Below are 25,158 nucleotides of genomic sequence, written 5' to 3'. Positions count from 1 at the left end.
GAAAAAGGTGTATGTCATAGCTTGAACACAGCCTGTGGTGAGAGCTCAGCTTGTCTGACTTTGGGATGCTGAGAATTGAGAGGTTTTTGAGGGGATCGGGGTGAGATCAAGCCCGGTGCAGGAAGGTTGGATGAGACAGAGCCATCTCTCTAAGGGCAACAGCAAAGAAATGCTGTCAAACTGCACGTGTTCCCTGTCTGTACAGAAGGCATGGAATTCAAGTGTCCTTTTTGAATAAAGGAAAATAAAGAGAGGCAAGAAATTTTACCTAATCCTGAGCTCCAGAGTTGGAGATCTTCAGTATTGGTGATCTTCAGCTTAATGACGATCTTCAGTAGTCTTCAGAAACCATTTCATGTTGTGAGCTCTTTAACAAAGCTGTCTTTTTACACCGGTGTGTTGTGACATGAGAGTTAAACAAGAATTTTAAGAAAGAGAAACAAGTACGTTAGACAGAAAGATGTAAGATACCCATTAGGACAGTGTCACTGCTTCACTAAATCTTCATTCGGTCGCCAAATCCCAGGAAGTGGCGGTGCTTGCTGTGAACCGAATGCCTGGCTGCCCGAGCGCCGCTGTGCCCAGGTGCTGGTGCAGGGTTACAGGGTTGCCATTGCAGGAGCTGACTTCTGAAGCTCTTGGGAATCTTGGCTTGCTTTCTGCCCTTTCATGTGCCGTGTGTAGCATTTGCCTTTGCTGGGGTCACTCCAGACTTGCAGTGCTTAGGAGCACAGCCAGGAGCAGGGACACTTCTGTGTCTTGCTTTGCTCCAAGCTTATTCTTACGGCTTGGGAGCTGCTTTTGTGCCATCCCATTTTGCTGCCTCCTGTGTTGTATCAAAGATGGTCTCATATTGGGGGCAGTACCCTCCAAGCACTCTGGGGACCCAAGGAATTTCACATCTCCACAGAGACTCTACTTGCATTTTCCTTCTTTTTCTGAGTGCTCTCATTTTCACAGGAACATGAGTCTCCCCCCTAATTATTCTCCAGTGAGTCCCCTTTTTTTCCCCTCACATTTATCGCCTTTGAGTTTGTTTGCTTGTTTTGAGGCAGAGGAAAAAACCCCAAGGAGAGACGAAACACCGTGCGTGGCAGTTCTGCTCGGCTGCAGCAGCGCTGTCCCTGTTCTGTCAGAGCTGGAAAAGGTTGCTATTACCATTTTATAATGTGTGGTCTCAGGTACATTCCTGCTTTCCTAAGCAGTTTGAGTTGCTGTACAGATGTTACTGCAAAACCCCGTTCCCTCTTAACCCTTCCGCGCACAACCCAATGCCCAAGCAGCCCCTCCTGCTGACGCCGCCGCTCTCTCTGTTCGCTCCTAGGGCTCCGGGACCACCAGCAGCTCTGCTGCCACCGCCCCGTCCGTGTCCACCCCCGTCACCGGCCACAAGCGGATGATCATTCCCAACCAGCCTCCCCTCACCGCCACCAAGAAATCCACCGCCAAGGGCCCGGGCCAGCCGGCTCCCATCCCGGTCACTCCTATCGGCACCCTGAAGCCGCAGCCGGTCCCGGCCTCCTACGCCACGGCCTCCACGCCCAGCCGCCCGACCTTCAACGTGCAGGTGAGGACGGCGCAGCCCAGCCCTCACTACCAGCCTCCCGGCCCTCAGCCCTCACACTACGGCAGCGTGGGGCCCGGCCAGCCCTACTCGGCCCCGCCGTCCCGCCCGCCTGGCGCCCCGCAGTACGGCTCGCCGCAGCCCCGTGGGCCCGACTATGGGTACGCCCCGCCGCCAGCCCGGCCCTCGGAGCCCAGCTATGGCTACGCGCCGCAGCAGGGCCGGTACCAGGACCCGTACTACGGTGGGTACGGGGGGAGGAACGGCTCCGAAGCACCCTACATGCCGCAGAGCACATGGAAGGTCGAGCCAGCGTATCCTGCTAGTAACACCGTGGGTCAAGCTCCTCCCGGGCTGTACCAGCCGCCCGGTACGAAGAAGACCTACATCACCGACCCAGGGATGGTCCCGCAGCCGCTGCAGCAAAAGGTAGGAGATGCAGCGCTCACAGGCTTCGGTGGGGGAGTGCAGAGGGCTCTGGGACCCTTTCACAAAGGCAGCATGTAGGTTTAAATGGCTCTGCCTGCACCCATGTGCCCTGAGCAGTAGGGTGGCCACAGCTCAGGCTCCTCTTCCCAGGAGGTCAGGGCTGCAGGCACATTATCTCGGTCAGCAGGGGCTCAGCTTCTTGCCTTTTCTGCCCCTTGTCTCCACACCCCACGTCAAAGGGAGGAAAATAAGGAGGAATACAGACAGTAGTCTCCCTCCATGGGGCTTCCAAAAAGCTGGAAACAGGGAACTCTGCTCTGGTTCAAAAATAGGCTTTTGGGGGCTTAGGACTTGCGTCAGCATGGGAGGGTAGGGCAGCCTCGCGTGCAGAGGCTCAGCCTTAGTTGCAGGAGCTCACCCCGCGGGGCGGGAGGGAGCTACGTCCCTGCAACATGCCCCTACACGATAAGCTCGTCGGCAATACGTCTGTATGGCGTTAGTGCCATAGACTTTCCTTCCGGGCTCTCCCAGGATCAAACAAGAGGTTGGGTGTCAACATCTCATCTTATGGGTGCTTATGGACATCGTTGGTTCACCAGAGAAATAGTTCCTCTTCTTACGCAGATGGGAGGTACAAAAGACACTGTTTTTGATTGTGGTTCAGAGCGATTCCGGAGGTTGACCTCTTGTGTGTCGCTGTTTAAAAATCACATATTGCTGAAACCACATGGAAATGAGTTCCCACACAGTGCTGCGGGCTCTCTGATTTTCCTCTCAGGTGGTGGCAGGGCGAGTGGCATCCAGCCACTTTAGCCTCTGCCCGGGCCTCATAAAGCAAAGCCGATTGGAAACAGAAAGTTAAACTGATCTGCTTGGTTTCCCTGCCCAAATTTCAACCCTGGCCGACCCTTGTCACTTTTGCTGGCGGCCATCTCTAATGTGGCTCCGGGGGCATGTGGGGACTTGAGCTTTGTGCGATCCTTGTATAAGACGGGCTTAAGTTCCACTGAGGGGCGAGCACAGCCATGCCCAGGCAGGGAGGTGGTGAACCCATCGCTGGCCAGGGCTACCCTGGCTCGTCTCAGCACGTCCCTGCTCTCCAGCCTGTGACTGCTCACAAAGAAAGGGTAAAAAGCTTCTGACACATAAGAAAAAGTCTGTCCTTTGGCATTTCCCCCACTAGAAGCATACAGTCTGTTTTTCCCTGAATTCCAGATTTTCTGACAGTGGGAACTTTTGATGGCAAAGATGTTTCTTGAGCAGTATACAGAGGGCAATAAATAAATAACTCCTTGGAATATGATCTGCTAGCAGTTAATAAACTGCTTTTTCTTTTTCCTTTTTTTCCCCCTTTCCTTACCAAGAAGCTAGGAGTAAGGAGAGAAGTAATAAACTCAGCTCTGCAGGTGCCTGGTACAGGGCTTAGATTGGAAAGTAGCGAAGGGTACAAAATTTGCACATAGCCTTAACTGGTGGAAATTGGTGTGGAGTCACTGAGGAAATGCTGAGGTACAGCAGATACATATTTAGACTTTTAAAGATACAAGTAGGCCTATATATAAAAAAAAATTAAAAACTTTAATTCAGTCAGCATCTCTATGGAAACGCAAATCATCTCGAACCACAAACAGCACAAGCCTGTTAGTCTCATTTGCATTACAAAGCTGGAGGGACAATTTAATTTAGCTCAAGTTTGGGGTTTCACGTATGCATAAATATGTATTTATATATATTTACATATGTGTTTGTGTGTGTGCACGTGGCGTTTGCAAATACACATATAGAAATATTTTATATGTATCTATATAAAAACGATTTCAGTTCTCCAGCAAAACAGACCACGATCCGCTCAGTGATAAATTCTTCTAGAATATACTCTGCCTTTTAGCCTGCTAAATATCAGCATTATTGCCTATTTCACCTTTGAACTGATTTCTGATATACTGGTGGCAAACTGCTTGATTGCTGCTTCATAAGGTGTACCGTTTAATTGGTGAAGAACTGAAGATGATCTTGCAGTCTAACAGGAAATGGTCAGTAATAAAACATGGTGTGCTTTGCCAGCAAAGCAGTGTTGTCCAGTTTTGCTAAACGTTCTCTTCCTTTGCAGTCTAACTCATTCATAAAATCAACTTCTGGAATGATTTGATTTAAAGGGAGAAAATGAAAGGCTATTAGTTAGTGCCAGATTTCTGATAGAGAGCTGTCACCATAATTCTACTTGTTGGCTGCAACATGAATTGTAGTATATTTTTTATACACAAAACTAGCTTCTGCGTTTTGTTGTGTTTTGTTTTTTCAAGATTAGTTTGAGGCCTTTCAGTTAAGGAGAATGACTTGAGAAGACAAGGGTAAGAAACAGACATTGATACCTGTCACTTAAAATGCAAGAATACCTTTAGGTATTTTTGTTCTTGCAACAGAATCATCTTAAGATATGGAATGCTTCCTAAATGTATTCAGAAAAGTGCATTCTGAATTTCGAACATACTTTGTGTGGAAAATATTAAGGATGACTTAACAAATCAATCTCAGACTAGCAATTCATGGTCCTTGATTCTAATACATACCATGAACTGTCACTGTGACAGTTGAAATTTTCAATCAGTTCATTTAGGGTTTTTAATGGGTAAAAAACCCACCATGGTTTATATTTTGTATTCTGGCTACGAAGAGGTTGACAGTACTGTGGCTCTATGTTTACTGCTGCGTGCTAATCATGTTGAAGTCGCCGCTGATCCAAAATAAATCTGGATTGGTATGGGAACAGCAAATAATCTGTACGGGCTCTTAAAGCCCGCTGAGAACAATGAGTTTTACTCACACACAACTGGTGCATTCTGTCCTTGGGCCAGTTATGGAAGTGAGAGCAGTGCATGTGAAACCTCTGTGCATTTTAGTCTTTTGTAGCGCTCCATGTAGCATTAATGCCCAAGTCCTAGTTAGGAAATGAACTAGTAGAGTGCATGTCCTCATTTAAACCATCATGTGCTTCAGGGCCAAAAAATCTCAGTAGCTTTCTCTTCGTAGTTGAAAGTAGTAGGGATCTCTGCATGAGCAACAGGGGAGTTGTCACAAGACCATCACAGAAACGTGTGAAATGACCGGCTGCCTTCATGCCTGTTGCCAATGGTACTGTGTCCTTGCAGACCAAGTCCAAGTCTGAAGCCTCTTTCTTAACTTCCCCCCTCCCAAAGGTCAGAGAGCACAAGACCAGAGTGACTCATTAGGTATGTTCATTTTTGGCACCAAGATGTCTGTCCACAGTAGGAAGAAAAGAATGGCAAAGCCGGTTTCTGACATGGAGAATTCCTGCCAGTTTGCCCTGTGGCCAAAATAGAGTTGAAGAAACTACCACCACTGACCGACACAGCTATCATCAAATATTTCTGTACTGAACTGGTTGACTCACCAAATACCCTTGTCACGCTCTCATATCTTCAAATAACTCTAGGTCCTTTCACTTTGGTTATGTTTGAGTGTTTTTGAGATACTATTACATATCTCCAAGGGGTCAGGCGAAAATACTCTATGGGTGTTGACCTTGTTGGCATCCATTGTAGCTCTCATTCTGCCTCATTCCTTCAGTCCTACAAAGGCTCAGTCCCCTGTTGCCCTAACCTTTGCTATTTTTGTCTAATGACAGGAGCTATGGGCACCCGGGGCCTCAATCCAAATGTTTAGCTTTGACAGTGTGTAGTTTGGCAGTTGAGGATCCTTTTTCTGCACTTAGATTTTAAGATTTGAGCAGGAGACAGAAAATTCTTCACACTTTCAGGGACCTCACCTGGCAGCTGGTATATAAGAGAGGTGGCAGCTGAAGACACCCAGGAGGTCTGTCCTTCCTAGATCTTGGATCCCATGGTTTCTCCTTCTTCTTTCTGAATCAACTTATAGTCCTGAGGAACCACATTCCCTTCCAAAGGGATCTGCACATTTTCAGCTTCCAGACTGGGTGCACCTGAAATCACCTGAGGACGGCTTGTAGTTTTGGTCCAGAATGGTGGAAATCTCAACAAAACCATCGATCTCTTCAGAGCAATCTGCTGATATGAGGAGGACAAAAGTGTCTTGTAGCTCTGATCTAGTACAGCATCCAAATCCATGCTCTTTTACTGCAAATTTGCAGTAATTTTCCCTTTGGTAGCTGTGTCTGTTCATGCCTGCTCCCGTGGCACAAATGCATGAGTCCTCATATGCTTATCATCTGCCAGCCCCAAGTCCCCTTGTCCCCGCTTATTTATTTACAGGTGGCATGCATGTGGAGCAGGACAACCACCCCAAACAGCCTCTCAGGGTTGTGCATCGTTGTAGGTGAGCACCGTGGAAATAAAATGGAAAGACAAAAGGAGATCAGGAGGTAAAGTTAACGAGGCAGCTCCTGCTTTTGGCATGGTTTAGGCGGTGGTGGCTGCTCGTGATTAGCAGACCTCAACCACCGCATCCTTTCCGCACTGCTGGAGGTGGTGTTTCTTTGCTGCCTGCTGCAACCAGCATTGACACGGTCTCATGAAACTTGCAGTACCCAAAAGAGGACTGTGACGGCTTGCTGTTTTCTCATTTTACACAGCTTTTGTCAGTTTTTCCACTGATTTAATACCTGCGATGGAGACATTCGCTTGGAAGTTTCATCTTTGCCTCAGAAACATCTGCTCACCAGTGTCCTTTGCTATGACTGATGCACTTCTCTTGTACTGGTTTAATAATTTTTACAGTCTGCTATCACTCACATAAAATAGATACCTCCGGCACTTGCATTTGAACTGAGACTAATGCTCTTGCTGTTTGCTGTTAATCTAGTGGCTAGGAATTTTTTGTTCTCTGCAGATGAGTAAATGCAATCTGCCAGATTTCCTCCTGCTGTCACACAGATATAGTCTTTCTTAGCTTTGCTTTTTGCTGTGGAGAGAGGCAGGCAGCTTAGCGTGCACAGCCTGCCTCCCCCCAAGAGTCTTCTCCCCCAGAATCTCTCATCTGCACCCAAGTCAAAAGTCACACATCAAAAATTTCCATTGGATGGGATTCAGAGATAGATAGTATAAAAGGGTGATTGAAGTCAGTTTTCTGACAATGTGAGCTAGTAATTGCCCATAGTTTTACAATGCTAAAATAAATAATAGTAAAATTAAAAATGGTTATTTAAAATACGGCAGTCTGGAATTGGATGAATTCAAAGGGAAAGATATTGTAAAGTGAAATAAAAGGTGAAATTCCAAACTTCAGAATTGAATTTGTGATTTCAGTGTGACATTTCAATTTCAAAATTTCCAAATGAATATGCAAGTTCTACCCTGAGAATAGTAACAAATGTCAAAATGTTGACATTCTTCACAAAACAGTAATTCTGAGTTCTAACCAGCACTAGCTGTATATCAGCTGCTGACTCTGTCATTGCTTCTGGGTGGATTAAATTAAATGCTGTTGCTTCTGTTAAAATGAGGAGGAGGGGAAGAAGGCAGTGGTGTCTAACACTGTGATGAGAGGCTCAGAGTTGGGACTTGTTGGCACTCTGTGGCGTTGAGAATGGTATTTTCCAATCAGAGATAATACAAATCTTGACATCAAAATCTCTGTGCGTTTCTTCAGATTTTTTAGGTGCAAAGGTATTGTCAAGAGTTGCAAAGAGTTGTTTTCAGAACAGCTTGCTTCAGGAATCTGGCACGCTCTCTCTCATACCTTAAACTTTTGAAAGAGCCCAATTCTCACTGTAAAATGTGTTTACCACTCTTGTTTCAGAACTTTACAGTTAGTTCGTTGTATTATATTTTATTATTTAAGCACTGCTTTTATTAGGAGGACTGGCTGATGACAGAGGAATTCATCAGATTTCTTTCCTAGGAATCACAGAGAAACAACAAGTTGCCAAGCAGTTACCTTGAAGTTAAAGATAACAGGGATCCTGTAGTTACAGAAGTAAGTCAGGTCAGCAAATACTGAGAATCCAACTTAAATTTACAGCTTCGGGATGCAGGTTTTTCAGTTTCAGCCTTTATTCAGCCACACTGGGTTAGTAATAAAAGAGGAATAACTGAGAAAGAGGCTTTTGGTGTAATACGTGGATGTTCTTTCTTGCTCCTTCTTAAAATAAGCCGAGGACAATGCCTCCATACATGATAGGGAATGGGGCAACCCTGAAGTTAATTAAGGCCTCTGTTTGTGTGCTGTTTAACTCTTGATAACCAAGTGTCTACATTGACAGATGCTGTCAGGTTGTGTTACAGTCTAGTGGGTAAGGATTTTGTATCTGTGGACAAAAAATATGGTCAGCATATATTTACCTACGGATGAGAAGAAACCTCTAATGGGGAGGCTGTCTGGTTTGCAGGCAGTGGTGATCGAACCATGGGGCTATCTGAGCTTGGATCTCTGGTGGATGGCATGGTCTGAGGCATGATGAGGCAAGGACAGTTGGATTTGAGCTATCAGTTTACAGTTTTCAGTTCGAAAAGCAGCACCCATACAAGTGAGTACTACTTAAGTAATTCGCAGGCATACTCTGGCTGTTGCATGTGATGGTGATGCTGATTATTGGAGGGGCTGAGTCTTCCTGTTTTAAAATACAATCGAGTCCAACTACATTGTAATTCTTCCAAAGCCAAGGTACCGAAGCACATGGTGATCTTGTGCATCTATCAAATAATCTCTGCTGTCAAGTTGATTGCTAGGACATGAAGTTAGGACATGAATGAGAAAGGTAACTTGCCCAGGCTTAGGCGATAAACCAGTAGAAGAGCTGGGGACAAAGAGTAGGCATGGAGCATCTCAGTGTCATTGGATGGCTCTTCTGCTTGAGGCGAGAAGGGCTCTGGCTCCATTGGTTTGAAAATCAGCTTGCAAGCTAGTGGTAATACCAGTGTTTTGGCAAGGAACTGCCCAGTTCATAGTGCTGCTTTGGCTAATGTGATGTTTTGGTTGTGTCATTCAGAGCGGATCGCTCATACTGGGGTGATTTTCCCACTGAATTCTGTGAAACATGTTTGTGGTCTTAATCCGGTTCTTAATGGAATGTGCACACATTATCATAGCAGTGGCTTGTTACCAAAGCACCAACCTTGTGCAGGGAGCTGTGCACAATTCAAAGGATTATTCATTGCTCCATTGATAGCCGTGGTTGTCCACAGCTAGGCTCTTGGCCCTCGTCCTTCTGCGAGCAGGCAAGGTAGAAAATGGTCATGGTGCAGAGGAAGAAGTGCACGTCATGTGGGATGTCCCTTAAAATAGATGCTCAGTTATAAAGAGTAGAGAATTGTCTATACTGGATGCTGATATAGTATTTCTTCCTCCAAGAGTAATGGTAAGAAATAATTGGTAATATATGGTTACGTTTACCGATTGTAAATGTTCTGATATAAAACTTCCTTAGACACCCAAATAATGGGCTTCCAGTTTAGATTTACCTCTGGATAAATGTAAAGAAATGCAATATATTAAGTGAAATATCATCCTTTGGGGGAAAAAAAAAAAAAGGTTTCCTATCACCAGCTGAAAGAACTCCTGCAAGGCAAACAGAATTTGCAATTATACTGACAGTTTTGTTCTTAAATGAAAATAATAGTGAATTATAAAGTTGTAAAATTGTTTTCACAATAATATTTTGCTTTTATAACTCATACTATTTCACTTAGTAGCTGCCTGGCTCCAGTGCAAGTTACATAACGTGATGTTATGAATATGGTGCCTCAACTTTTTGTCCAGGGAATTAATTTAAGGGCTCTAAACTTTCCAATCGCATTTTTTGTTTGTTCCAAACACTGTGTATTCTCTGCTTGAAAAAATACCAGACGAACTCTGCTTTGCTTGTTGCAGAATACTATTCATATGCCTTCACACTAATAGGGCAGTTACTCAGTTTTGCATGGATCCTCAAAATAGTCCAGAGTGAAATGTGCTGTCTGAAGTCAGCAACATGAAACAAATTAGAAGAGCGAAGCTGCTGTGTGTTAGGTGATCAATCTAGCATTAGCAAGGATTTTCCACCGTGTGGTTTAGCACCAGCACAGACAGATGAATTATTATTACTGTCAGAATCGTTCCCCCCCCACCCCGATTAAAGCTTTTTCTAAACAAACAAAATTTCCTCAAATGAATTGGCAGTAACTTAGACTGACACATTAGGATTACTTTAGTCATCAGGAAAATGGAACCACACCTGGGCTGTAATAGAGCAAATTAGACATAATCATTTTCATCCCGTTATTTCCTAGTTAGGCTGTATTTTACCCTCACCTGAAGGATATTCTTTCTCAGGTGTTTCCTCCGGCTTTGTGAGAGCTGGAGGCTCATTAAGTGAATCACCTCCTTTTCTGTTGTTGCCGTGAGAGCTTGAAAGGAAAACTCGTGGCTTTTTCAGGGCAAAAAACTGCATAAATGACCAGGGAAGCTCCTGCTGTGTGTTTGCCACTGATTGATTCCTTCTAGGCTGTCACCAGGAGGCCTGGAGGGGTATTTTCCAGTCGTAGTCAGACTACAGAAGAAATCTCTTGTGAAGTGCCCTGCGACATTTGTACTCTTGCAAAGCTGAGTTTCATGAGTATCTTGCAGACTTGAAGTCTCAGGTGATTACCATGGTCCCCTGGTCTGATGATCAGCATCACAGAGGTGCTCTCTTGCACCTCCTTCCCCAGGCTTTTCTGTTTCCTTTGCAGCATCAGAGCCCTTTCTCTCTCCTGTTAAGCACCACTTACTTGTGACCTCTCTTCTCCCAGGCTGCAAACCAAGAGAATGCTTTAGAAATGCATCAATTCTTGCACTGCCTCATCTTGCACTTCAGTTAAAACTCTCTCCTAAACCCATTCCCTTAACTGCATGTACCCAAATTTAGATTTTTCACAACCTCTACATGTTTCCACATCATTTTCCACGAGGTTGCGTGTCCCCAGGGTTTAAGCTTGAAACCGAGGCCATTGCCATTGTTGAATTTCCAGATGAGTGAGAAAGAGGTGGGTGATTGTGTCCAGTAGATTTTTAGTACAAAGAAATAACGGAGTTATATTGCAGGCAAATATGGCCCTGGAGGTAACAGAGGGTGTTGGAAATGCATGTCCTTGCGTTTGTGTCTTTGTCAGATTTCTCACCAATAATATGCCCAACCCTAGTTTTGAAATCTGAATTCAACATCCCACCTACCTTTCTTTACCCTTTCTCTATCAAGTCACCTTCTGGTGAATAAGTACAGCGCAGCAATTAAAACCATATGTGTAATTAAAAGAAGTTCAGCATAAATTTAAACATTGTGAAGGTAAGAAAGGTAAAAAGATAAAGACAACTGGAAGCTCAGTTCTGTGTGACCTGCTTTTGAATAAACAACATTATATTCCACAGTCAATTATCCAAAAAGTACAGTGTGTTCTGCTGCCAAAAAAAGGTTGTCAGATAGAAGTGGTTAGTCAAAAGGACACATGCAGTGGAGTGAACATTAGTCTATTGTACTCGGTATAATATTATACAAACAGGGCTGGTTTGTTGCTGGCGTTTGTGTTTGGTTTTTGTTGTTGTTGTTTTTTAATTTTTGACCACAGACAAGATTATGCAGCTTTTTAATATTATTTCATAAACATCTAATTGCAGGCTTCAGCAAGAGGTGCAGGCATTGCTAGGGAAATCAAATAAGGTATGCTCTGTGCCGCCCAATAATAAGGCTTCCAATACAAAAGTGGAAAAACAAGTCATTAGTTACAACCATCGAACGGAAGAGGTCTAATGGGAGCCACAGGATAAACATTCCATTTTATTATGTCTTCGTTATATGTTTTGCAAGACTCCGTGGTTATAAATTAAAATTGCTTTTTGCAGCAGTGGCTGTAAAAAGTTCAAAATCTGTGAATGTACCTATTATTTTTATTTATATCACAGCAGGCTGCTAGCAAAATTAACTTTTTTTCCTCCTGTTTGTTAGTTAAAAGATGGAAAATGCATACAAATGCATAGCTGAAGGCAGCACTCAAAAGTGCCATCCCCTCATTTTTTTTTTTGGAAATCAAGATGCTATCAATTTAAAGTGAGATAAAAAGGAGGGGAACCAAACATCTCAGCTGAAATGAAGTGCTTCACCATTACACGACTTGGTAGTGTCTGGTGTTTGGTTATAAATATAAATGAATGCGAGTGAAAACATCCAGACATGTCCGTGGTCTGACAGATGAGACAGGGTCTATGCTTCTTCGGTCATGAAGAAGACTTTCCAGTGCTCCTCTGTAGTTGAATCTTGAAAACCCTGATTACCAGCAGGAAACTCAGTGGCAGGACAGGGTTTTCCCATGCTGTCTGCTGCCTTCTGAGGAGCAGGCCAGAGACGTGCTGCTGTGTGAGGGAATTGTACAACCTCTGCCTCTCCACCCCATGCTCTTCTCTGAACCTTCCAGCAAAACAATTAATTTGTTTGGTTTTTAATTCAGCTTTTGGAACTGACTGCCTCAAGGTAACAGGCAGAGCAAGCGATTTGTGGAATGGAGGTTTGTGGTCTTTGGAAACATCTGTTTCTCCTTGTAAGAAGGATACGAAGGATATGCAGTCATAAACCCTCATCAACCCTTCTGCTTCCACTTAGGAGTTAATTATTAACCACAGGCGGCTGCTTCTCTTGAGCGCAGGCTGTCCCATACCTGGACAGTAGGTCGGTGGCTTTCACCTTGGAAATCCCAAGTGTCAGCAAATTATTTCTGAGCTGCACTTCCTGATCTATGCAAGCCTGTTGTCAGAAGCTTAACTTCATTATGCGGGGGCCTGCACTTCCAAGGGAGAGAAAAAATAATCGTATGCAAATTAAGTGGCTGAAAACCTCTGCCCGAGGGACTTTCCTACTCTTCCACATTAGCATTCCCCACAGGCCGTTGAGGAGGCAAGCCAAGGTGGTCTCACTCGGGCAAAGAATTGCTGCTGTGGAGTGGGATGAGGTGCGTGAGCATCCTTCTCCAGGGACTGGGCAAAAGGTGTCATCAGGCAAGGACCTCGGCTCATCTCTAGGACAGATCAAAGCAAAAAATGAAACGTGTTTCTGGGTCTACGCAGTCCTTCTCCTGCTGCTCCCTAGTCATCACCATTATCATTTTGCTAGTGTTGCTTAATAATTGTTCTAAATATGAGATAATGCCAGGAAATCAATGCCATGGGACCTAATTGCTTTTCTATCATCAGGAAATTAAAAAAAAAAAAAAAAAAAAAAGAGGAAAAAAAATGTGTTTAGTGCTGAGGGACCTGTTTTAGAGTAGAAACCTGAATTTTTCTACACAAGCTGAGTTCCTGCAAACTTTGCCTCCCACTGTGCTGACAATTTCTGAGAAATTATTTTATTTCCCATTTTAGATGTTGGACAATGACTCAGTATGCCCTGGAAATACTATCATTCTAGCAATTTTCTCATGTGGTAGCTCAGCTTAATGTCAGAGAAATGGGTAGTTATGAGTCCAGACACTGTAACGTCGGACTTAGGTTCTAAAAATACATGTTTGGTTAACTTGGAGTTGTCAACAACTTTTCTACTGCCACACATGCTAAAAGATGGAATAAGTGGCCTCATGCAATTCCAGGCACACTCTGTGGGCAATAGAGGTATCTACAAAAAAACTAAATGCACTGGTAATGCAGATAAATGCCATGGCCACTTCTGCTGTGCCGTGAGCATGCCCTGCTATATCAAAGTTTGGGGGCAGAAGCGTAAAGAGTTTACTAAGAAGAGCAACTGAGCAAAGCCGGGTCTAGATAGACCTTGCTAGAGAGCCCAAGTTCTCAAATGTTTCGTTTCTGGCTTTAGGCTAGGTAGATGAAAATGTTTGCCTCTTAGTTTCCTCTGTAAAACGGGTATAATATTTGCCTCCTGTATCACAGTGGGGGTTTTGAAACTTGATTGTCTGCAAAGTAGTTTTAAAGTCTATAAATGCAAAGTATTATTCCTATTTTCTATGTGAAAGGGAATTGAAATCATGTGCAGAGCCTCTCACAGCAGGCACAGTGATTATTTGCAATGAAGGATATTTTTGCACCTTTGTATGGAAACTAAGAAAAGACCTCTCTTAAATCTGAGGCTATTCATCATTAAAAGCAGTTAACTTTTAGCATTTATGTAGTGTTTTATATTTTTCAGAGCCCTCCGATGGATCTTAACTAAATTCTTCGCAAAGCCTCTGCAAGGCATGCAGCAATATCCCACTTTTATAGTCATTTCCCCGCGCTCGCAGGAGGAGAAGGTAACTCAGCCAGGCTCACGAAGGCAGCAGCCATGTGGTTTTCTCCTCCACCGGTCTGTGTCTTGATGCAGCGTCAGAGGGATAGCTAGGTGCCTGTGCTGAGGGGGTAAAAAGGTCACTTCAGAGACAGAGAATGACTTAATTAAGCAAGTCATAGAGTTTTAAGGATGTCTTAGTTCCTGGACAGCGCTAGCCGTGAGGAACAGTGCAACAATGCAGTGTCCTGACCTTGGCTGGGTCTAAGGACTCTTGTGGAATTTAGGGGTGAGTGTAGCCCACTCCCTCATCTGCTGAGGGTGTGGTTGGAGCATGAAGAGGCCGTCCTCGCCATGGCTGAAGTATGTGTTTTGTTGCCAAGCAGGGAAAAAGGACAATGAGATCAGGCATGACTACTTGCATCCTGGGCTTTCCTATTACTGAAGCATCTGCACATTTTATAGTGAACCAGATGCAAAGAATGGGAAGTGAGGATGAGAATAAATGTTGTTGCCCCGGCATTCAGGATTATGCAGACGCTTTCCATTGGTGTTTAGTCTCTAATGGCTCATCTGACATTTGGTGGCCGTGTTATCCCCATTCAGGTTTAGAAGGCTGTAAAACAAACTCATTTATGAAAGGAAACGATTTGCAGCTGGAATCAGGGTATCTCTGTATGGTAATTCCAACTGTTGGGGTTTTATGAGACAAGGAAACAGGAACAGACGCACACAAACATCCAAGAAAGCCTTCACAGATATGACACCGTATATATCCAAAGTCCAAATACAGAAAATGTATGTAATGCTGTTGTAGCGGTGAGTTTGATCTATCCTGTGAAGGCACATGGAGTTACAGTGCAGTTTAGCGTTTTGTCATGTGTATAGTGGGCCAGAGTAATGTCAGGATAGTTATATTAACTTTGGAGCAACTATGTTGATTTAATAAAAGCTAGGAGTATAGATCAGAGGCTAACACAGTGTCATCCCAGGTTCTCAAGCAACAACTAGGAGACTGAGTAAATCACATAGTAGCTTCTTTATTTGGTTACTCCCTGCCTGCCTCGAACAATTACACAGTGAACCTAATTCTGGCGTTACAGCAGCTTTACGCTTAGCTTCAGGGGAATTGATACCTTATGCACACTGGTACACAGGAGACCTTGGACTGTTGTATGCTTAACACTTCTTGATACTTTCTTTTGTGAGGATAGAAGAGACGTTGATTACATTAGAAATTCTGAGCAAACAGATTTTACTTGCTGTATAAGAAGGTGCCCATGGTAAAAAAGTGTGAAGAGGAACGCAGTAAGAGAACCACTCAGGTGAATGGCACCCCAGCGTGGATATCCATCCACTTCTGGGGAGCTTTGCTGGGATGTGCTGATTGGGGTTGGCACCACCAGCAATGTGGGGCCAGTCAGAAAGGACAGGCAGGGTAGCAAAAGTGGATATCAGAACAGGTTTGTTGTGGACATGCGTCCTTACAGATACAAAGTAGGTTTCTGCTTGAAAAACTGAGCCAGCTTTACAGACATATATTTCTCTAAGCTTTCTTTCCAAGCCTACTGCTTCTGATTTTTCCCAGAAGGATTTCTCTGTATCTCACATCCTATTTTTCTTGGAGAGAGTTGTTTTCCTGTTTCTCTTATGCGCTGCGCAAGAGGCAGCTGTTCACTCCTCCTCGGTGATGAATATATACAGGCTCTGTGCATGAGGCTCAATATACAAGGTCCAGAGCGTTGTGATGACAGTGAGCGAGGCAGTCTCGCTCAGCTTGTCCTGATGAGTGCTTATTGCTGATGGTTTCGTATCTGCTCATATCTGCCTCAGCTGTTCTGCAGATGCCTTCCTTCCCCAGCACTGATTTTCACTTGAATTGCAGGAAAGCACAATTTCTTGGCAGAGGTGCACAGCTTTCCTCGGACCCGTGTGATTGCCACCCGATAGATTTAGCCTGGCAGAACTGCAGGAGGTTTCAGTGCTGGGAAGACCGTGGGGATACAGAGGACTACAGGAACAACTGTAAAAACCTGCCTGACAAAAAGAAGCGACCTGGCAGTTGTGTGGCATACAGGGAGCCTGGGTTCTGCTGTGGGATGCTAAACACCCACATGGCATGCACACGTGTGTAGGCGGGTATCAGCTGGGTCACTGCACTTCTACCCACGATCTCAGAGTTCACTGCAGTCACCCATGATTTCTGCTCCTTTTGTGCATCCTACCCGATGAGTTCAGATTGCTGCAAAGCCAAGGACTGCAGCTTACTGCGTTAAGCCGAGCATGGGCAATGAGAAGTGTTCAACCAAAACGTGGCTTAACATCAGTCTTTGACACACTGACCAAAGAATTTGTCAGCATAGTTTTGACAACTTGAACCTTGTATTCTTTTCCTTTCCCCTTGGAGTTACCACGGATGAGCTGTCCCACACAGATCTCCCATCTAAGTCCTCTTGCAGCAATACCAATGGCTCATTCGTGGTGGGATCTCGAAGTCTGCACGCAGGGGACTTCTGTCTGCAAGCACTGAAGGACTGAGTAAGAATGCCTCTGAAGGGCTGGCAGTTTTCACGCAGACGGGGAAATCAAACCTTGCTTGGGTTAATTAACATGCCCAGGTCCAAAGAGTGAGTTGGTGTTGAAGTGGGGAAGTGAACCCAGGGGTTTTGACACGCAGTGGTCTGTGCTTCCTTTTAAAAGGAGAAGTTGCGAAGGCACCTGTCAGGTTTGAGGGTTGTGTGTGTGAGGCCATCCAAACTGACATATCCAAGTTTCAGTGTGTCTTTGGGTTTTCCTTTGTGTTCCTGGTGTGCTAGATGGTTAGAGAAGCTCTGAGGGCAAGGGGCATGTCCGTGTGTCGTCCTGGGAGCTGCTGGGCACCAGGGCTGGCTCTGGGCAAGGAGCTGGATTTGCAGTGTCATTCAAGTGATCCTACTGAAGGACATTTGCCTTGCTGGCTGGGATGCACAGGCACGGGGCAGTAAGCAAAGCAAACACGTATGGTTGTGTGTGTGTTTGCACATCAGAGCACAGCGGCCTTGTCTGCGTGTTTCAGATCACAAGGGAAGGGGCATTGCCGGAGGTCACCAGCCTTCCTTAGCAAAAGGTAATCGATTGTATTGTTTATTGGGGTGCAGCAATTTCTACACAGCATCTATTTTATCCCTGCCTTGTCTTAGTCCAAAGACTACGGCAGCCTAGCAAGTGAGCAAGCCCACAACGGCTGCTGTGGATGCCACTGGAAGAGCGAACCTCCAGAGAGGCTTTGCGTGGAGCTTGAGGCATAGCCAGCCCTGCTGGTTTGATCTCTTTGTTTTCCATTTCTGGCCACCACCACACACATGTGCACGTTGTTCATGAATGTACATGTTCTCTCCTCCTCACTCCACATCTCCCTCTGTTCCATCTCTTAACATATAAGAAGTGATTTGTGCAACTAGATGGCTTCTGTTGAAAGCATTCTGCTCATTGCAGGGTCAACCTCCAGCATTTCCCTTCCTTGCTGCTCATGTTTTAACAACACAGCGAGGCAACAGGTCAAGGCCAGGGCCAAGTCTCCATCACATTTCATGCTCAGCAGAGTTTGACCTGGTTATTTCTTGCAGCAGTGAGTCCCAGCTTGTTCCTTTCCTGTCTCCTCAGCACACCGGTCTGTAATACCAGCAGCACTTGCTTTATTTTATTTGTTTTGTTTTGTTTTGTTTTGTTTTGTTTTGTTTTCCCCCAAAACTGTTAGACTCAGCAGTGCCTGCAGTCCCGTGTGTTGTGAAAGGCCATTGCATATACCCACAGATGTTTGGCTCACTTTTTCTGGGTTGTTTGCAAATCCACTGGTGTCACGTGCACAAATCAGCCTCCCTAGAGACCTGCTAACTTTCCCATTGGTGTGGGAGCTGTTTAGGTTCCAGTCTTTCTTTTCTGAGACTTTCCCATCGCCATTCAGTGGCTGGGGAGCTGCTGGCTTTGTTGAGCCCTTCTGTTCTGTGCCAGCCCCACTGGCACTTGTGTATCAGGGACAGTTGGTGTGTGTGTGCCTGCCCTATTGTTTGCTCTTGTCACACGGCTTGTCCCCTAATGCTACTGCTCCGGATGGGTGCCAGCAGGAGGAGGACAAGATGTACCACACCGTGTGAGGCGGCACGGGGAGGTTTCACTCGTGCGAGGGAGGAGCTCGTCCTGCCCTTTCAGCGACTGTTTAATGTTCACAGGAATGTCGGAAGTGCTCTCCTTGTTCTTCGTGAGCTGGGCACTGGCTGCGAACAGTTCAAATATCTGCGTGTAGCTCTGCACATGAGGCCCTGCGTGGTATGAGCACGTGGCTGTTTTCGGATAGGTCTTCCCTCTGTGCGCATCGTGTCCTCAGTGCTGAATCGCTTTGGAGCCAAGAAGCACTTACTGATCCCACCAAAAGCTCCCTGACCGACTGAGACAAATCCACCTTTGAAAATTGAACTAATGCAATGTGATGACTCAGAAACATCAAGGGATTTTTTTTTGTTTGTTTGTTCTGAACCACAAATGATCCTGTTTGAGGTTTACCTAAGGTCAAGCTACAAACTACAGAGCCAAATTTTGACTGTGCTCATGTTTGGGGCTCAGCTCATTATAAGGAGGGCTAGTCCTAAACTGGGATACATAATAAGATCTGAATTTTGCTTCAGAGCCAAAAGCTGCTCTGCAGCTTCTGCAGTTCTCTATTTTCTGTAAAGTATGTATTAATACTCAGTGTAACACTGCCACATTGCTGGTAAACAAGCAAATCCCCAAAGTAAACTCCAATAAAACAGGAAATCTTTGGCCATGATTTAGTTTATTGAAATTTCCATGATTTTTTTTTTCAATTATTGTCTTTATTCTGATGTTGTCATCATCATCTTTCTATGGCTGGTGATTGACTCTGCACAGATTTCTTCTAATATGAGCTATATGCCAGGTTTTATCAGTATTGTGTGTCAGGGAAAAACATGCACCTGATTTGGAAGGAAATCCTGTTCGTGCATGAAAATAAAACAAGGCTTGTGTAGTAGATACAAATTGGATTTGTTTTCATCCTCTGCCTTAGTTTGAGTATAGTATTCATGTGGGGATAGGTGGTGCACATTTCTAGTGCAAATCCAGTTTGTTTATCTTCCTAAAGTCAGTGAAAGGAGCTGCAAAGTAGCTGACAATCCCAGGGAACAGTGAAGGAGGACTTTTTGGGGCATGTTACGTCTCAGGCTGGGGAATGCAACTTTTGCTTTTTGTATCTTCATATGTGATCTTGCCAAAATTTCTAGCGTGCTCATAGCCCTCTGTCTTCATTGCTGCTTTGCTTTTTTTTGACTTGCGATCATCTCAGCTTCATTAATAACAACTAACCCCTTTCATCACTCTGTCTGTCTGTTTATTTAGAGCTTGACCTTTTGAGTGTTTGTACTAACAGTTTCTCTTTGTGAAATGTTCAACTGCCGAAAACAAGTTCCAAGAAAGGGAATGTTATTTTTCTCTTGCATACTTGCAACGTTAAGAAGATGTGCCCGCGCACCTGCTTTTCCAAAGGAGCGCACCCAGCTGCTCTTGCCTGTTTTGGGGTGCCCAGAGCTTAGGAGATGGTGCCCTGCGATGAATGTTAACAATTGTAATTGGATCTGGAAGGTAGCGTTAGGGTGTATTGGCAGCAGTGATCACAAGGGGGTCAAGTACTTTGTTTTGCATCTCTTTTGAAAAATCCACTCTCAGGGATGCGTGACTAGACAGGGTTTATCCAGAGCTGGCTTCATGCATGAACAGCATTTTCTACCATTTGTGGGGAGAGAGATCCTGCAGAACCCTTCAGCACTGAGAAGAACAAAAGCAGTGTTGTTTCTTTATTACCTTATAGCACCTAAAATGCTGTAAGGCGGAGAGATCTTGCAGTTTAACAGAGCCTATACATTTCTAGTTTTCTGTCATCCTCAGCTACAGTCAGAAATAAAATGTAGATATATCAACAGGACAGCAAGGTCTTGGCTCAGCAGTCACTCTAGAGGTGAACATGTTGCCCTCTGAACCACTGATACAAGTTGCTATCTGAAGAAAAGAAGGCAGAAGGCTTCAGCAGGAAAAAGCAGAAACTCTAGCCAAAGTAGAAGACCTGCCTGGCTGAAAAAGCACAGAAGCCCTATTCTGCCCAGAGCAAACCAAGGCTGGAAAATGAAAGACGCAAAGAAAGCAGGATATTAAGGATTCGTGTCTACCACAGTCAGAAGAAGGTTTGAAATGGTTGTTACACAGGGCCGTGCTTTAGGTACCCCAGTGTTAGGAACTAGGGTAGAGTGACTCTGAAGGGTTTTGACAGAGCTCTAGCATGCGACTCCTCTGCTAAGTGTGTGAGAAACAAGAAACCACAGGGAAATGACTGCAAACCCCTTTGTCAAAAGCTCTGAGAAACTTTCCAGTCTATGTCTTCTCCAAACCGGTTACGTCAACCCTTGCTATTCCTACATCTTTTACACTACAAAACACAACACATGTGCAAGCTGCCGAGTTGCTGGTTAATGAAACACTCTTGCCTGTAAGCCCTTTTTTACAGGCACGGGACTTGCACTTTGCTTTGGGTGCTAGAGCCCAGCTCTGAGCTTGAGACTGAAACACCTTGAAGTGAGGGACATTCCTTCTGCTACTTCTGCACCTCATTTAGCAACTCATATGAAGTTGCTAAGACCAAGGAGATGAAAGCAATGGTCAATTTCCACCAATTCGGCCCCAAGAAGAGCCATGAGAAGTTAGACTTTGTGGTATGTGGTGTCACCATTCGGCTGCGCCGTCACCTGCACTGCTGTAACCACACGGTGCAGGAAACAGCAGCGCATTAAAAAGAGAAAACTTGCTGCTCCCATCACAGTCATTTCAGACTCGAAGCCTGGTCTGGCCATGTCTTCTGGTGCATAACAACTTTCACTGGCTGCGGGTTCTGGCAGCCACCTCACGCTCAGGTTTCTCAGCATTCAATCTGTTGATTAAGAGCCACGTTTTATTTAAGTCCTGTAGGATTTGCAGCCGGCCAGAGCTCATGCTGGAGCATGTGAGTGCTGTGCCTTGCAGGGCCCTGTGACCCAGCCACGAGAGCCAGTCACCTCCCTGGTGCCACCTGCCCCGTGCCCTGACCCGAGGCACGGCCGGGCCCTTCCCCAGTCAGTCACAGCCTGGTGCTGCTGCCCATTTCCCAGTATCTGTGGCAAGGCCTGTAAGGTTGTTGTTAATTCTCTTCCTTCCCCTTAATTCCTTATTTCTGTGACTGCCCAAAGCATGGTGCCTGTCTTTGAACTCGGTTAGGTTAGCTTTGGCTTTGCTCACTGCGTTTCTGCCACCTTTTCCTTCAGGTTATCAGCTTGAGGTTCGCACCCCAGCACCCATGGTTTATTCACCTCTCTGCAGCTTCGGTCGCTCCTTCACTGTGCTCCTCACCCTTCTCCTTTTTGACAATGCCTCAGTTCAGGCTGCTGGCTGGATCCTGTCATGATAGCCACAGCTTGGCCTCAGGTTTTCAGCTTCAGACATCCCCGGCCTGCTTTTTGGCGACAGGGAGGGCCCACCACTCCCTCCCTTCTGTGCTGACGGCCGTGCCTATGGGGCTTGGTTTGGTACAAAGTCAAGCAAATGAAGCAGCATGATACTTAACAGAGGATATTTTGGGGCCTTGGAGTCATGATGTGAGGACAGACCAAAGTGTTTAGCACCCACCATGCCACCAGGGTGCAAAAGGCAAAAATTTAACAATCTGGTAACCATCCTGACTCCCATTATAGGGAAAGCAGGGGACAGCAAGGGACTCTTTGAAAAGACGTAGGGAGAGGCAATAGGGAAATTCCCAGGTGACAGTGGAATATAACTAATAGGTCCTTGCAGCTGTCTGCCCTTTCTGGCTATGCTTTCTGTGTTGACTTCCAGCATGGAGAGCGGCGGGAGAAGCCAGAAGTCTTTCCTGCTGGCAGAGAGGAGCAATTTGGGCGTCTCTCTGCCAAAAACATACATTCTTGAGAGAACAGCCAGATGCCTCAGTTCATTGAATCTTAGAAATGTAAAGGCTGCGAGGGACTTAGACTATCTCATCCTGCGCCCGTCAGTGAACCAGATCTAAGTATATCCCAGGGAGCAGCTCTGCTCCTGGCAAAGGCCATTCCGGGTTGGGAAGCGTCCTGTTGCTACCAAATATCGCTGGGCTCCCAATCCAGGATCCTCTTGGTGTGGTGCCATGAGGAAGCCAAGGCTCTCCCAGCACATATTTGTCAAGCCAGCTCTGTCAAGGTGTTTGGCATCTGTCCCCGTGCCAAGTTTGATATCGAGAGGAATTCAGGCCTCCATGGGCCACAGTGAGCTATGGGGCTTTCAGGAATAGATCTGGGAGGATTTGAGACCTGGGCTGCTCTGTGTCCTCTGTTCTTTAAAAAGAAGGAAATCTGCAGTTCTGCTGCCAAATGGTAAATTTCTTTCTGTGATATAAAATCAAGGCCTTGAACCCTAGTTTTGAAAACACAAGTTGGAAGTAGATCTTTCTCCTTAGAAATAGCTTTGCAGTTAGAGACCAATAGCTGCAGCACTGACACAGCTATACCATGTAATCTCTTCCTTCTTCTTTCCTTTAATGCCTGTTTTTTCTCTCTGGCACCCAGCATTAGGCGTATACATCTATATTTAGGCTGCTGAAGGAGCAGCCCAAGGTATGCTTTTCCATGGCACAATGCATTTGACTTCAGTAGGGACTGCAGGAACACAGCAGGTCTGAAAAGCTGACCCCTGATTTCATGTTTACAGATGCATTTCAAAGCTTGACTTCACGCACATGAATTTTGAAGATGTTTGACCTAAAGTTCTTTTTCCCTTTCATTTTATAGTGGGCTCTTATCTGGTCATTACTGTAGCAGGTCACCACGCTTATCCCTGAGCAGTGGCCATCAATAAGTGTCAATTTCTAGCAAACGAATTCGGCAGCCTCAGTATTTTTTTATGATGGCTATTTAAAGATGACAAAAATCATAAATCTTCCAGGCTTGTCATTGAGAGTTTATATTGAGTTTGTTGATGAAACAACTTCACAGCTCAGCTGAAGAGGAACTGCAGGGTTTGAGGAAGCAAAAGACTTTTGATAGTGTGCAGCAGTCCAAGAAATTGAAGATAAAAAGCAACTTGCTGGCATTTTGTCCGTATTCCTCCTTCCTAGTCAGAGCAAGAGCTTCCCTTCGCATCCTCAGTAGAGCCTGAGCATTTCCCAGCCCGTGTTGAAGGCAGCCACCACTTACACCCAGGGGATGCTGTTAACCCTGGGGGCTAGAGGAGGGGAAGTAAAGCTCAGGGGATGAGAACGGGGGTGAGCACGACCTCCCCGAGCACAGCAGCGTTTCTTGCTCCGGGAGCACTCTCCCCCTCGTCACATCCTGCAGTGGAAAGTTCCATTGCGATGTTGTTTTACAATTGCAAATTTTATATGCTGAGGAAAGTTTGAATCTTGTGGATGTTTTGATAATGGCCAATAAAATCTCCTCCATAAATCTGGTGAATTCCCTGCTTTCTGTTTGCATTTTCATCTTTTGTACAGGCCAATGGCTCTCATTGGCGCTTATTTATTTTGCAGTCAACGAACAGACTAGCAGAGTTTATGGAGTAATTGCTCCATTATGCAACAAGTGGGAAGGTTTATGGCTCTGGAAGAAGGAAGATTATAATTGTAACAACTAATACAACTGCTTTAGCAACCACCATAACACCAGTTTGGTTCATAAAACTGCAAATTGGATTGAAAATAAACTGTCTAAAAAGTATGCTTCAGGAATAAACTTCTATTTAACAGAGAGGAATGTTTTTTTGCTGTTTTTAGCTTCTGAAGTTATTGGAGGTGTCATTCCCTTTTTCTTGAAAAGCAGGGATTTGCTCACCCTCCAGATTTCAGCTGACTGCTGTTTCTGAAAACAGGTTCTGTGGTAGCATATTTATCAATCAAACTAAGGTAAAACATAATGGTAGTATCTTTTGTCTTAACAATAGGTATTTTGTGTATTTTGTATACTCATTTAGTGGAACATTCATTCTTCTGTTTTCCCCTCAAAAACACTCAATCCAGGGATAAAATCAGACCATTGGATAAATCCAATACCAGACTGTGCTAGCCTCTGAGGAGAAATTACGGTTTGAAAACCTGGTCTTTGGTTCAACTCCCATTGACTTTGAATGAGCCAAAATTTCACCTGTGATATAGTAAGCACCTTTTTTTTTTTTTCCCTCTGAAGTGAAACTGAGTCGGATCAAAGGCCTTTTGCATCCTTGTATTTTTTATTCTTCCTGCAAATCGCATTCTCGTACTTGACCAGAGCCCCAGTAAAACATGCCTGCACTAATTCCAGAAATGAGCAGCACAGAACTGTACACACTTCATATAGTGTGCGGAGCCATTCTTTCCCTTTTGCCTTGCTGTCTCAGAGGATCACAGCTCCAGTAGCTGGATGCTCTTGTATATATGAGATGAGTTCAGAAACAAAGTCCCAAGATACAATTTCCTGCATCTGTGTTAAGCACCAAGACAAGTGACTCAATCTTCTAAATGCTGGTCTCATAGCATTTCCAGCAAGCTTCACTGAACTGCACAGCTTCATAATTTAGATGCTGTTATGTGTGTGTGTGTCTGTAAGTATATGTATGTTTGTATACTGTATTTATTGTGTACGTGTACAGCACACTCTGGACTATATTCTTGCAAAATCTTGGTCTTGTTCTCCCAACGACTGTTCTTCTGTGGGTACCTAAAGCAGAGCATGGAAAAGGTATGTTACCAGGACTGAGGCTGATGGAGGGAAAATGGGACATAGCAAGCACACCCAAGTGCAAGAAGTAATGTAAGTTTAATGCAAAGAATTACCAGAGATTGACCTCTTATGTGTCAGGCCTAAGGCCCTTCTCAGGTCTTCCAAGCATTTTCAGTACCACCAGTTTCTCAGATGAGTTTACTTTAAGCTACAAGGCAAACCTATAAAGCCTTTTCTGTGTAACTGCTAGAGGA

General features: G+C 44.9%; 1 protein-coding gene across 28 annotated transcripts in view; it reads left to right on the top strand.

The window, feature by feature from the left end:
* LPP (LIM domain containing preferred translocation partner in lipoma) overlaps positions 1-25,158 on the top strand; it is a 381,557-nt gene that overhangs the window by 248,097 nt on the left and 108,302 nt on the right. For all 28 annotated transcript variants that reach the window (XM_084529025.1, XM_084529005.1, XM_084529011.1 and 25 more), the window contains one exon: positions 1,325-1,993. In XM_084529025.1, the coding sequence (XP_084385151.1) occupies positions 1,325-1,993 (669 nt within the window). The remainder of the gene's footprint in view (positions 1-1,324; positions 1,994-25,158) is intronic.

The sequence above is a fragment of the Aythya ferina genome (assembly GCF_964211825.1).
Source record: "Aythya ferina genome assembly, chromosome: 9".
Taxonomy (NCBI): Eukaryota; Metazoa; Chordata; class Aves; order Anseriformes; family Anatidae; genus Aythya; species Aythya ferina.
This window is presented reverse-complemented; position numbering and strand designations above follow the sequence as displayed.